The following is a 13,733-nucleotide window of genomic DNA, read 5'->3' as shown; positions in this document are numbered from 1 at the left end:
AAGCTGTGCCACCGTTTTGTTGTTTAGCTAGTTTGATCACACCGCAGACATCATGGCTCTATTTTAGAGCCATGGGCTCTATAAATGCCTGGCAGAAAGTAAGGTAGTAAGCCTGCCATTTGGCATAAGGAAGTAAGGAAAGTAAGCCTGCCATTTGGCATAGTATCTTTGGCTGGAGTCAGACACTACTAAAATCATGCCAGAAGGCAGTTGCAATCATTACAGTAGGAAAGTCTACTTGGAAAAGTGGCCTGTAGAGCTTGAAGTGCGTGTCCAACTTAGCAGCTGCAAGAAATTGCAGCCAAGACGATTTCACTACTTTTCAGTGTATGTGTACAAATAAGGTTTGTTTGCCCTGCTTGAATTCTGACCTTTGGCATCCTTGAATTGTCCTTGAATACTGAGTCAAATGTTCTGTATAAACCATGTACCAATGCCCATACCACAAGATGGGACTACAAGGCTTTGCCGTCGGTGTGCCGCATCCAATGCAGGCCACAAGATCACGTTACAGCTCTATGTGGCAGTGACTCAGTGGAAACCTTGGTGACCTTTAGATTTGCCATCACAAGGTCGCTATCTCTTGACGCAGCGCTGACCATAAACTGGCCTAACCCATGCCCATCTATCAACCCTTAACCGGAAAACTGAAAGCAGTAACCAATGGAGGTGCTGTTGTTTCATTGAAAAGTCAGACTATGCAAGAAACATCCCAACGATGTAGCAACGACATGCCAACTCCAAGACTAGGCCTTGAATTCAAGAATACGCTACCTAAAGACCTGTTGGTACAATTCAATGGTAATTGAAGAATGCAATGTAGCTGTAATCCAATGCCACAGCCTGACTGCAAGTTAAACCGAAAACCACCAACCTCGACAAGCTTATCGATGGCCACGACACCACTCTAATCGACATAGGAACATGCTACTGTCGTCAGTGGACCATTCGCTACCAAGTTGAGGAAAGTAATGACTGCTTGGGAAGTCCCTGAAATTTGATGCTGACTGGGTGGAATCTGTACAGCAAGAGTCGCTGTTGATAACCATACTTACCGTCCGAGCTTCGTAATCCTGCAGTGTTGTTCACAGAATGTAATCCTCGGCATGGACTTCTTGGGCCAATATGGCGTAGTCATAAACTTAAAGGGGCCCTGAACCACTTTTTATCGAAGTGGAGAAAGACATCTGAAGTAAAGATAGGCTATTTTAGAACCACTTTGCCGCAAAAAGTATTTCAATGCGTTCAGCTGAAGCGAAGTTATCGGCAATCAAACACTGCCTCAGCTGTGCTCCCCTTTCTTCTCCAATGCCTTGCACTGTGAAGGCTACGACGGAGACGTCACCGAGGTGCGCAATTCAAATTTCCGATTTGGTGCCTATGCCGCACGAAACGTAAGCCAAACGCGGCTGTCCTCAGAGAGCCGCAGTGTGCTTAGCCACTGGACTCGTGGACGCACCTAGCGGCGGGCGTGGTGTAGCCGAGCGCAGCAGCCAATAGCAGCCGCGTATTGGAGTGTGCTTTATGACGAAATAAAGCACATGGAAGGGAGCGAGGATCATGGGGTTTCTGAAACGAAAGTGTTTGAGAGAAAGGTAACTTTGCGCTCCGCTTGCGAGCTCCACGGACCGCGTACGACAGTAGAACTTTGGCCGAGATGTTCACAACAATGTATGCTACCCGTGGACTATGTTACTTCACCAAGCCGGAAGGGTGGTTCAGGGTCCCTTTAAAAATCAAAGTCGACAATGCTGTTCATGGACCAAGCAATAACACTGAATAGGCTTCTCAGCGACAATTGCATGTAGCTGCATCTGCTGTGTGTGGCCTCCAAGATAACAGTAGCGCACTGCATAGCATAGTCTACTGTGGCCGCCGAGATGCTGAACTTTTCAGCGAGGCTTCTGCCCTACATAGCTTCCAGACATAGGCGTTGTCAAGGGCAACGAACATCTGCTGCTTGACCGTAACACTTCCATCACAAGGGGAATAACTCGATTGCATGGAGGGAAAGCGAAGGTGCTGCTGACGAACTTCAGTCACGATTACAAACACCTCAACTAGTGCACATAGAAGTACAGAAGTATTACTTGTTGCACCTAACCACTGACATCGCTCGCTACAAGACTTGCCGAGACTGTCAGCGATGCAAACCACCAACAAGGCCAGTGACTTTGCTAAAGCTATAATAGGTGGTTTTCATATTACATGGCTTATTATTTGCATGAAAAATTGTTTTGTTTTTGCTGAGCTAATCTTTTTCGTTAAATTGGGATCTAGGCAAAAGCTGTGATAGAACATCATTAAATTGTGTTAATGCTTTCACGTCATGACCAAAAAGAATAGTACTTCTGCCAGCATACATAATAAACCTTACTGCCCTGTCAACACGTTCAAGGCTGTTAACATAAGCATTGACTAAGAGAGGGCCAAGACTGCTCCCTTGGGGCACACCTCTTGTGACAGAACTTTATAGCCACCTAAACATTGGCAGTGAGCTTGAACATGGGACATTATCAGCTCGAGATTTTCCGCGAATGCTATACATGAAGTTTCATTGCAAGGATATTGTGACTAGGGCAGTCAAATGCTTTGTTCAAGTTTACAGGAGGCCTAGCGTTATTTGTTTTTTTTTAGAATTTTTTTTATATGTATGCATTCCGTTAGCATTACCAGAGCTGTTTCTGTTGACTTTCCTGTGCAAAAGCCGAATTGGGCATTAGACAAATTGCGCTTGTGTGTAAAACTTTTTTAGAGTAGTGCAAATAATCCTTTCTATTCCTTTTGAAGAAGTATGCGATGGCAACACTGCCACTTTAAGTACCACTTCATGCAACAAATGCTATATATGCAGTGCACGTCGGTCAGCAATACTACCACTTTCGTGAGACTTTGTGTGACTCTGTATTGGAAGCGTTGGCATCTCTAGGCAATATGCTTCTTGCACAGTGGCAATCATGCTATCTTGGCACTGTGCCAAGAACACTGTCGCTTATAGACGCCAGCATGTTTGGTGCCGAGTCATGCAAAAGCGATCACATCCCCCAAAATTAGTGAGAATACTGCCCTGGAATGCCTTCCTCCAGTGAAACCTAAGCAGACAAAGTGTACACATTGTGACTAGCGGATATAGTGCAAATCTCGGACCATGGCTTCTGAGATTTTCAGTACTCTGCGGGTGTCGCCAAAGCTTTTAGGTCATGGGAAGGAGTAGCACTTGTTGTCAACATTCTGGGTTTTAAATTTTTCTGGTAAGCAGTAGTGGTAGCGTGTGCTTTTCTTTCTTTCCTAGTTTCAGAACCAAAACATCTATTTTTTTTTAACTTTGTGTAGTGCATCCACTTCTATTCAAAATGAAATTTTGCATGAAGCCTGCTTTATATTTACATATCTGAAATGCAATGTCTTACGCCATCCAAAATTTTTTAATAGTTTGGCGTTCAGGCATCATAAGAGCATACACCAGCAGAGCATACTACAAATTGCAAATTATTCTTTGAATTTTGCTGTTTAATATGGACCCTTTACCCGGGATGCTTGACAGTACTGGTATTTCAGGTACAGGAAGAAAAACCACAGACAGGAATATTTACTTACATCATTCAGATAATGAAGGGGACGTAGACAAAAAGCCTCCTACAGGCTTTTAAAATTAAAGCATTCTACAACTTGCTTTCTAAGGTTGAATACAGACAAAAGAAACAGAAATCGGTCTCCTAACAGACAGAATAATTGTATGAATTCAATAGAAAGGGTAATCGATAAAAAGCATTTATCGACCATGATTTGTACATATTTTTGTATAAACCAATCTCCAGCTGCTCAGGAATCGCACACACACACATACACACACACACATACATATATATATATATACATATAGTTTTGTGTATATCTATCATATCATGTCACATAGTTTTATGTTTTATCTTGGCTAGCGCAACAAGAAAGGAATTCTTTTTAAAGCTAAATTTGTATCTCTTAAGTAACACATTATGACACTATTCTGTTATGGGTATTATTTTAAACGCCTCAAAAATAGGTTCGGAGGACAATATTGTGTGCAGCATGTTCTTGGATAGTACATAGCTTTCTGGGGTTGGAAAAAAAGTTGTGCCCCACCCTAGAAACAATAGTTCATAAGATTTAAACAATGAATAATAGTTTTTTGATACACTAAGGAAATAAATTTCTGCACTTTGAAAAGAATCCCTATTCTTGAAATTTTTACTGCAACAGAACCAACATGATCATTCCACTGTAGGTGTCCCTCAAAGAGAACATCCAAGTGCTTAACACGAGGTACAGTTTCTATAAAGGCAGATCCTACTTTAAGAACAGTAGCACGAGATTCCGGATCTAAAAAAAAAAACTAAGCTTTCGTTTTGTCAGTGTTAATTTGGAGGGAATTAGAGGGTCCAATGGTGTAAGAACTGTAGGCAAGGATCAATTTGGGTTCGAATCTCCAACACGCATGTTCCTCTAAAAATAGGCTAGTGTCATCTGCATATACCAACAAAGGTGGGTTTACCACTAATGTTGACATTCTTGTTAATGTATAAATGAAAAAGCAGTGGTCCTAACTTGCTACCCTGAGGAACACCTGCAGGAATAGCTTTAGTAACCAATAATTGTTCGACTACTACCTGTCGATGACGAAATCTTGAATAGGACCTTATGAGGCTAATAAATGCACCCCAGAAACCATGTACACAAAGCTTGGCAAGTAATATATAGTGATTAATCCTGTTGAATGCTTTAGAAAAGTCCACATAAATACAAAATGCAAATTCTTTTTGTTCAAATAAATTTAGGATAAGCACTGTTTTGGTGAAGTGTGATTTACAAAAACCATGCTGGCTGCTTATGCTTCTCACAAAAGATGGACATTCACAGATGTATTACCTTTTCCAATCACATTGAGAATATCAGAAGTATCAATATGTGCAATGATTCAATAAATCATTTCTATCTCCACTTTTGTGAATTACTGTCACTGTAGCATTTTGGATGCGCTTGGGGAAAATACCATCCTTGAAACAAGAGCTAAATATACAATCTATCGCGTACAATCGCGTGCTTCTCGTGACCTGCTGTTTCATATAGCAAGAAAAAGTATTTGAATTTCATTGGAATTTGTAGGGAACAGAAAATGCAGTTTGAGTGTTTTGAGGACTTAGTTGGTTCAGACAAGCAGGATCGTGTGTACTGTGTACCAAGGATGCAAAGTGATTATTGAAACAATTTGCAAGTCTTATACCAGAAAGCCTTTCATCTTTATGTATTCCATGTTAAATTGCTTCTTTTTAAGATATTGCTGTAAACAACCCGTGCATGTAATTGTTCTTTACTCATCTCAGATGCAACATAAGCTTACTGAAGTAGGCCTTAAATAGAACAAGATCGTGTAAATTTTTGCTTTGAAGGAAACACTTATGAAGTCCTTTCTCTGTACGAGTTGCAAACACTTTGTTTATTGATAGTTTGCATGCCTTTTTGGGCTTTTAACGCATGTGTATCGGAAGGATTCCTTGTATATTGGTTTAATAGTGGCAATGAAATTATCACAAGCTTTTCTCTGTGCCATTGATCTCAACATGATATTGGCATGCATATGATAAAAATTTTTAACATACGTTAGTAATAAAAACATGAAGTGCGACATCTATGTAAGTGGTCGTGTAGGCTCTCATATGAAGTTATGAAAACTATTGCATTTCAGTACGCTCTGCATTTCACATTGTTCAGATGATGATGAAAAAAAAATCAATGTTTATATTGCCACCTAAGACTAACGAAAGCTTGTTTTCTGTTATGTAAAATTATATAAAATAAGAAGGTATAAACAAATTGAAAAAAATGCTGTAATGCTACTGCCGCTTGGAGGACGATACAAGGCAGAATACATACGTAGCTACCACACTACAAACAAGATAACATAGTGTAACATGGCCGTCAAGTTGATTTCAGCAGGCAGTCGGCCTTTGGGAATTTGTGATAGCGACGACTCGTTCCTTACACCAATATAAGCCGGGAGCAATTCCTGCCGAACGGCGAGAACAACTTTTAGACGGTTGCATTGCTTTGTTGCTGCCGAGTCGGTTGCATTTCACATGCAGAATACATGGAAAGCACAGAGCTACTTCAGAAATTGGCTTCATTTAAGTCATTGCCCTCAAAAACAAAAACCATTATGTGACTACTACATACATAGCAAACACTGGGACACATCCCAGTGTTTGGGATGTGCTACGCACATCCCAAACGCACATCATAGCACACTGGGATGCCTATCTTCGAACTTTTTGGTGACCACATGTTTAGTGACTATGCGCATGTGCATTCGCTTCTTGCTGACTCAGGAGGAGGAGGACTCAAAGGGCCGTGCTGTCCTGGCTGATGACAATGCAGAATCATCGCGGCTGAAACGTGTTGGCAACTTTGTAGTTGGCATGCTTTCCCGTGGCCCGAGTAGCAGGTGAGGAATGGTGCACTTCACTTGACTTTTTATTTTGCTAAAGACCCCCCCCCTTCTTTTTAAGGGTGTTTCACATATATTTTTTTTCTTTACCATTAATTGTAAACTTGGTTCGAATACATTACAGATAAAGCAGCCTGAGGTGTTCGCATCCATTATCATCTTAGCCTTGTTATAGGCTCTCCTGTCCATTAAAGAGGCCCCGAGACACTTTTCTAATCGTAGAATGGCCTCGCTATTCAAGGCCATCGTCTCGCAAATCTCGTGCCGCAAGCAGCTTTTTTTCAACATGTTATCACTGGCTTTACTCAACAATAAAATAGAACAAAAACATAGATGTACCGCCACCTATGCAAGTGGCATCGTCAGTACACAAATGGCGACAAATTAGAAAATATATCCTATTTATGTATGATACTGCCGTAAACATCCAGCAGGGGGCCACTATTCAATCTGCATGCAATTTTAACTGTGGCCCCTTGCCGGATGTTTATGGCAGTATCATACATAAATAGGATGTATTTTCTCATTTGTAGCCATTTGCGTACTGACGATGCCACCTACATAGGTGGCGAAACGTCTGTTTTTGTTATATTTGATTGTTGAGTAAAGCCAGTGATAACAACACATTGAAGTATGAGCTCCCCTGGGTTTTTAAAAATTTTTTCGCAAACATTTTTTTGTCTCCACTAGCACTGTGGAAGCTACACAGGGGAGAAGCAGAGGCGATAAAGCCCCGCCATAACATTGTCTTAACAACAAAAGCGCTTGTCGTGGCACCCCATAGCAGCCGCGCTAGACAAAGCTATGCAGCATGCAGCTGATATATCGTAGGCTAAACGCAGCAGGTGCAGTTGCCATGTGTGGACCGGAAGTACAAAGATCAAGCGATTTTTTTTTTGTCATTTTGAGATCGCATACATATATACATACCTGCCAACTCTCCCAGTTAGCCTGGGAGACTCCCAGTTGTTTGGGCACTGCCAAGGCCATAAATCTTCCAATAAACTCCAGCCCCGCCGCAACCAAGGAAAAGAATGCATCATGCAACACGACTCCTAATAAATTGACGGTGTGCAGTGGCTTATTTCACTTGTTGCTAATTAAGCCACAATGCAGGCCAGTCTTTGCTTGACCAATTTTTTTTCATGCTCATCATAATTGCCATTGAACCAGGTAGCTACCTGAAGTCATTATAATATACCAGCCATTTGTGAGTAGCCAGTGTTGGCCTAACTCAGTTCGCTGCAGATTGAGACATGCATTGAGGAGTGTGGAAGAGCCAGAGAGGTCTAATATGCATTGCATAATGACGGCTTTAGTCAAGTCAGTTTACTCCCACCCCCCCAAATTTTGAAGTCCCAAGGCTGGCAGGTGCGTATATATGTTCAATTTATTTAACTAAATATTAACAGTTATATATTACTGAGAATGGCCTCACAATTATGAAATCGGCGAATTGGGTTGGCGTATCCAGCTGCTTGCAATGACGCGGCATAGCGATATTTTGGAAGCCAGAGCAAGTGATTTTTCGCTGTGTTTGACATGAGATTGCAAATTCCCTGCGGCATGCAGTGCAGTAATATTTAGCTTGCATGTTCACAACTGTAAATAGCACTTACTACGTTGTGCTCAGCTGCAAAATTCCATAGCCACTGTGGTGGTCAACTAACTTAAAACACTTTGCCCACTTAGCAGCACTTGCATGTGTCACGAATTTCAGCATTCTAAAAATTGATAGAGACACAGTGCAAATGCACTAAAGAACATTTATCTCAAGGAACAATTTAAGCCCAAAACACAGATGACCAGCAAATTAGGCTCGCGCAAAATAAACCCCGAAAAGGTTAAGCACTTTTATTTTTTTTAATCAATAAACCCGAATCTGAGGCATTCAGAAAACTATCTACGGTCAAATCTCGTTACTACGAACCCCACATTAACAAATTTCTCAAATTTACGATTATTTTAACAATCTCTACCAGATTGCCTGTATTTTCAATGTATAAATATTTCAGAACTACGAATTTCAATACAGCGCATATTTCAGAATAGCGCATATAGTTTATTTTCCCCTTTTAACCGAGGAACATCAGTATTATGAATTCGGCTAAAAATAACAGCGCCGCAACTCTTGCGTGAAACAGAAACCGAGAGTGCAGTAGCTACCATCGCCATGTCGAGTGCCAACTGCTTCACCACAAACTTCACCGAGAACTTCACGACAAAGGTTTGGCGATGTATGGCAAGATACAACGATGAATGCAGCTAGCGACGGTGCCAAGAACAAGCAAACGCAGTTTTCGCTGCAGGACAAATTGGACATATTGCAGGAAATCGACGCAGGGAAAAAACAAAGCATTGTGTGCAGAAAGCGTGGCATTGCTCCATTGACTTTTGGACCGTTTTGAAAGCCCGAGACAAGATTGTCAAGCTTCACCGGGAATCGCAACTCACTCCTACAAGGAAACGGCTGCAACTGGGAAACTTTCAAAATGTGAACCAAGCTGTTCTCACATGGTTCAAAGATGCCAGACTGCAAAACGTTCCCGTATCTGGCCCAATGCGTCAAAAAAAAAGCCTGTGAATTTGCCGATGCACTTGAAATAACCGGGTTCGACGCCAGTGCTGGTTGGCTTTTTCGTTTCCACCAGAGGAACAGAATAACTTGGTAGCTAGTCTCAGGGGAGCAAAAGGCTGCTGACAAAGAAGGTGCAGATTCCTGGCGCAATAATCGTTTCCTAGAGGTAGCTGGATCGTACTCTGAAAACAATGTTTTCAACACGGATGAGACCACATGTTTTTATCAGCTCCTGCCAGACGGGACGATGCACTTCAAAGGGAAGCAGTGCAAATGAGGGAAAAAATTCACATCTTTGCGTAACAGTCCTGCTCTGCTGTAATGCAACTGGCATGAAGAAAATTAAACCACTCGTCATCGGCAAGTACGCAAAGCCTCGCTGCCCGAAAAATGTGTTCTTACCATATGACTATCATGCCAATAAACGAGCTTGGATGACCAGAGAATTCTTTTCCGAGTGGCTCATCAAATGCAACGACCAAATGAGGAGGGATGACCGAAGAATTCTACTGGTCGACAACTGCTCTGCTCACATTGTGAATGTTCGCTTGACACACGTTCGCTTGGAGTTTCTGCTACCAAACAACACGTTCTTGCTGCAACCCCTAGACCAGGGTATTATAAAGAGTGTGAAAGTCGAATTTCGTAAGTGCCTTGTGCAGCGGTGATTATCAACCTTAACCTAAAGCAGCCAACTGCAATCAGTATTCGTCAGGCTGCGAAAATGCTCACAGTAGCTTGGTGGAACTTGAAGGCATCCATCATTAGCAACTGCTGGCGAAAAGCAAGGCTTGTCAAAGTGCCTGTGCAGCTTGAAAGTGACCTGGAGGTGACCGACAACAACACAGGAGACCTGTAGTCTGAGGTTGTAGAACTGCTACCTGCCTTCTCTTCCTTCAATGACTACGTGGAGAGGGACAGTGCAGCACTAACAGCGGCAAACCTGACAACCCAAGGGATAGTTAACTGCATTCACGACGTCTCCAGTGATGATGACGACCCGAAGGAAGACGACTGTGGGTCACTAAACACAGAAGGTGAGATCGCATCGAACATTGATGTTTTAGTGCACATGAACAAAGTCTGCACTTTCATCGCAAAGTGCAATAATGTACCCGATGAGGTATTGTGTAAAGTGGAAGATGTAGACGCATTCCTAATTGGTCGTGCATGCTGCACACACCAGAAGAGAATCACTGATTTCTTCAAATAAAGCAGCTTTGAAGGGAGTGAAACATTTTGTATGTATTATTTCTGTGGAAACCCCCAAGGTAGAGAGAAGTAATTAATAAAGGGAAAGTGAGACATCCACCCAAACGTAGCTAAGTGCTACAAAAGAAACCTATGCGGGTTCCTCGAAAGAAAAGCTTCACAGTTGAGGGAGAATTCGTCTGGGTCCGGGACATTTTTATTTTGAGAATATGCTTGTCTCGCATCTACTCTCAAGGTTGGATGGATGGATGGATGCAGAACTTTAATAAAGGTACTGAGCTACGCGACTCGGCGCGCTGTGGGTCGCTCCCACGTTGGGACAGTCGGGCACATCATTTTTATTGCTAGGTTTGTCCACTTGCTTATAACTGCAAGTTTTTCATTACAATGATATTTCAAAATAACGAATGATTTTCGGCACTCCCACGTGAGTCATTATATCGAGATTTGACTGTATGTACGTACATAAAAAAACGATAGCTGTATATTGTTTCTACTTTGACTGGCGAAGTGACACCTCGTCCATAAGAATTGCATGTTCTGAACATCATCAATAGTGGCAGATGTTGGTGTGGCATTGCGTAATTCGTTGGCCTGCGTGGTTCCGACGCGGTGTAGTTGTCGACCTCTGTTACGGGTGACGGGGTTGTTGTCCTCTGCCAAGACCAGCGTGGCACAGGACGTAGTGCGGGCCAGTCAGGCGTTGGGCTGCTGATATGGCCACGTGATTGCCTCTGTGGCACTGGGTAGGGGCCAGTTACGGCTGCATGGGGTTGGACTGGGGCCATGGAGCACAGCCACGGCGATGTAGTCGGGGCTCAGGAGCTGGAGCTATCGCCAGCCAACTCGAACATCCCCTCTCTGGTCTGTGGTCCTCAAAGCAGTCTCCAGAGCACATCTGCCTTTATGTGCATCGTTGTCTTCTTCACATGTTCGCGCATGCTTTGCCTGTGACTCATGACGGCATGATAGGTTAGAGAATCTAGTTGGGGGGAAAATGGGGTAATTGTGGTAGTTGCGCCATTCATGCAAATCGACACTGACTGCTTAGATGTATATTTATTGCTACTTCTTCAGTGCAAATGTTGGCATGGAGTGGGCACTTCATTGAGCATTGCCACTGTTGCTTGTCCACCCTTGTTTCAAAAGTGGAAATTTTATTAAAAGGTTATTTTCCTGGTTTCTCGCCAGTGGGTCACAACGCACCAGAGATATAACAAGTGACCCTTTAGTGAGTCATCACGCAACGGAATTGAGACTCCAAAAATTTGCTGCCAGAGTGAACATGGTAAAAAAGGAATAGAAGTAAACGGCAATAAATTTATTGGTGGGCTACCTGTGATGATCTCGGTGACTGTGCGAAACCAAAACAGAAATGAGCCATCTACACTAACGCATGTGTGGGCTGAAAGTGAAAATCTAAGAACTTGTACTTTTTTTATGCCAGATGTGTACGGAATTTTGGAGTAGCCATATGTAAGTCGCTGGTTATCCTTGTCAGTTCTTTCTATTTTTTCCACTATATTTTGCATAGTGCATTTGGTGAGTGCACATCAGCTAGACCACTTGCCAGCTTTTAATAGCTACTGTATATGCACTCGGTCTGCACTGTTAATTTGGGCAGTGCTTGACTGAGCACTATGCAGACAATTTATTTACCAACTCGCCATTTGTTGTATGAAGCAAAATTGTGTATTTGGAGACCCTAATGCTTTGGATAGCGTTACGACTCTTCATTGTTACTCTTTTTGTGAATAAGCAACAAGAAACTGCTTGGTATGTGCAGTGTGGCCACACGCACACGCAGTCGACGCCAGCTACTCTCCACGGATGCCGACCTTGTGGAGTGCGATGAACAGCAGCCATCTGCTACACGGAGGACAAATGCACGGAGGCAGCCTAAGCAATGAGTCGAAAGAAGAAACAGCTGCTTCTAAAAGCATTTTAAATAAATTTTAGTGATTGACATGCATGTTAATATAGTTCACACAGTATAATGCATGCACCAGCAGGGCAGAGTCATCCCACACCAGCAGGGAAGAGTCTGAGCTGAAACTGGGGCACCAACCAGTTGGGTCAGCCCTTGCATTGTAAAATGTTAGCCGGGCTTGTTGGTTTAACCTGTAGCAAACAGCGTGAAAAGTGGACACTATTAAGGGGACAGATGACACGGGTGCTGCCCCTTAAATCTTTTCTAATTTTTTCGCTGTTTGCCATATTATGTTCTTGCATTGTGTTCATTGTATATAGTCCATGTAATTGCTTTAACATGCCATATTTTTATTTAACATTTCAATGCAGTTTTTTAGCCATGTGTTCCTTCATTGCTCGTTACACGCAGTTAGTAGCCACAGATATCTGTCGACCTCCTCAATGACTGTAATTGCAAGAAAATGCATGCCTGTGGATTGTTGTTCTGAGAAACATGCTTCTATGAAGAACAACATAGAGGGCAACTTTTGCAAGAATCGCTTATTTTTTTAAACCGGACACATTTAAACCTGACACTAAACCTGAGGCCAGTTTTGTGTGCAAAATAAAAGAATTCGTATTGGCTCTTGCGTGGCTCCCGTACTTTGCAATATTTTCCTTGTGGACATACAGTGCTATCCAAGGTGTTTGACGGAGGCAAGGCGCTCAAGGTTTTTGGGTATGTTGATTTTTTTTTATTGACGGAACAATCTCACATGACTTACTCGCATACTGTGCAGGGCATTTTGTCCGGTTTTAAACAGCAAGGCAAAGGCTTAGATTTTACTTTTGAACTAGCCAAGGATAACAGCTTGCAGTTTTAAGATCTTGACATAGCCCTTACTGACAAAGGTTCCTCCTGGATGTACCAACCTCATGCCCTCAAGGAATTGTTGTCGTGAGAGTCTACACACTCCAAGACTGTAAAACGTGAGATTACCACTATGTGCTTTGAATCTGCCCTTGAAAAATCGTGCTGTCGTAAGGCACAAGCAAGCTTTGATGAACAGATATTGAAGTTAAGGAAGGCTGGCTTTCCTTGTTTAGTTTTAAGAGCAGTTTCGCAAGGGTTATTGCAAAAGGTGAAAAAAGAAAAATAAGCAGTGAAGGTCAAGCATTTGAAAAGAAAGCTAAGCCAGTGGTAATATCGTATTCTCATAAAGTGGCGCATAATCTTAAACAGGTCGCCGTGAAATATAAAATTTCTGTGGTTTTTTTCTGCGCCCCGAAAACTTGCTACTTTGTTCCGCCTGATTGGTTCTGATGACTAAGAAAGTAGGCCGTTCTATTAAACATATGAACCTTTTTGTTAAGTGTGAAAAAGGTGTTGTGTACTGCATACCGCTGAAGTGTGGGAAAGAGTACATCGGCCAAACTGGCCGACGTATTAATGAACGCCTGCACGAGCATAAGCTTTCATTGAAAAATGGTTGTGGTTCAAACTTGCCACTTTATTGCAAGGCCTGTGGGAATGAGAATAAACAAGTATGT

General features: G+C 42.4%; 1 protein-coding gene across 3 annotated transcripts in view; it reads left to right on the top strand.

Annotated features, from left to right (window-relative positions):
- Positions 1-12,829, top strand: part of LOC139053006 (kinesin-like protein KIF20A) — a 71,732-nt gene extending 58,903 nt beyond the window's left edge. For all 3 annotated transcript variants that reach the window (XM_070530142.1, XM_070530143.1, XM_070530144.1), the window contains exons 12-13: positions 6,363-6,478; positions 12,058-12,829. In XM_070530142.1, coding sequence (XP_070386243.1) covers positions 6,363-6,478; positions 12,058-12,181 — 240 coding nt within the window. In that variant the 3' untranslated portion in view covers positions 12,182-12,829. The remainder of the gene's footprint in view (positions 1-6,362; positions 6,479-12,057) is intronic.
- Positions 12,830-13,733: the final 904 nt, after the last annotated feature.

Source organism: Dermacentor albipictus, unplaced genomic scaffold (genome assembly GCF_038994185.2).
Source record: "Dermacentor albipictus isolate Rhodes 1998 colony unplaced genomic scaffold, USDA_Dalb.pri_finalv2 scaffold_54, whole genome shotgun sequence".
Taxonomy (NCBI): Eukaryota; Metazoa; Arthropoda; class Arachnida; order Ixodida; family Ixodidae; genus Dermacentor; species Dermacentor albipictus.
Note: the sequence above shows the minus strand (reverse complement) of the source record. Positions and strands in the feature narration are given on the sequence as shown.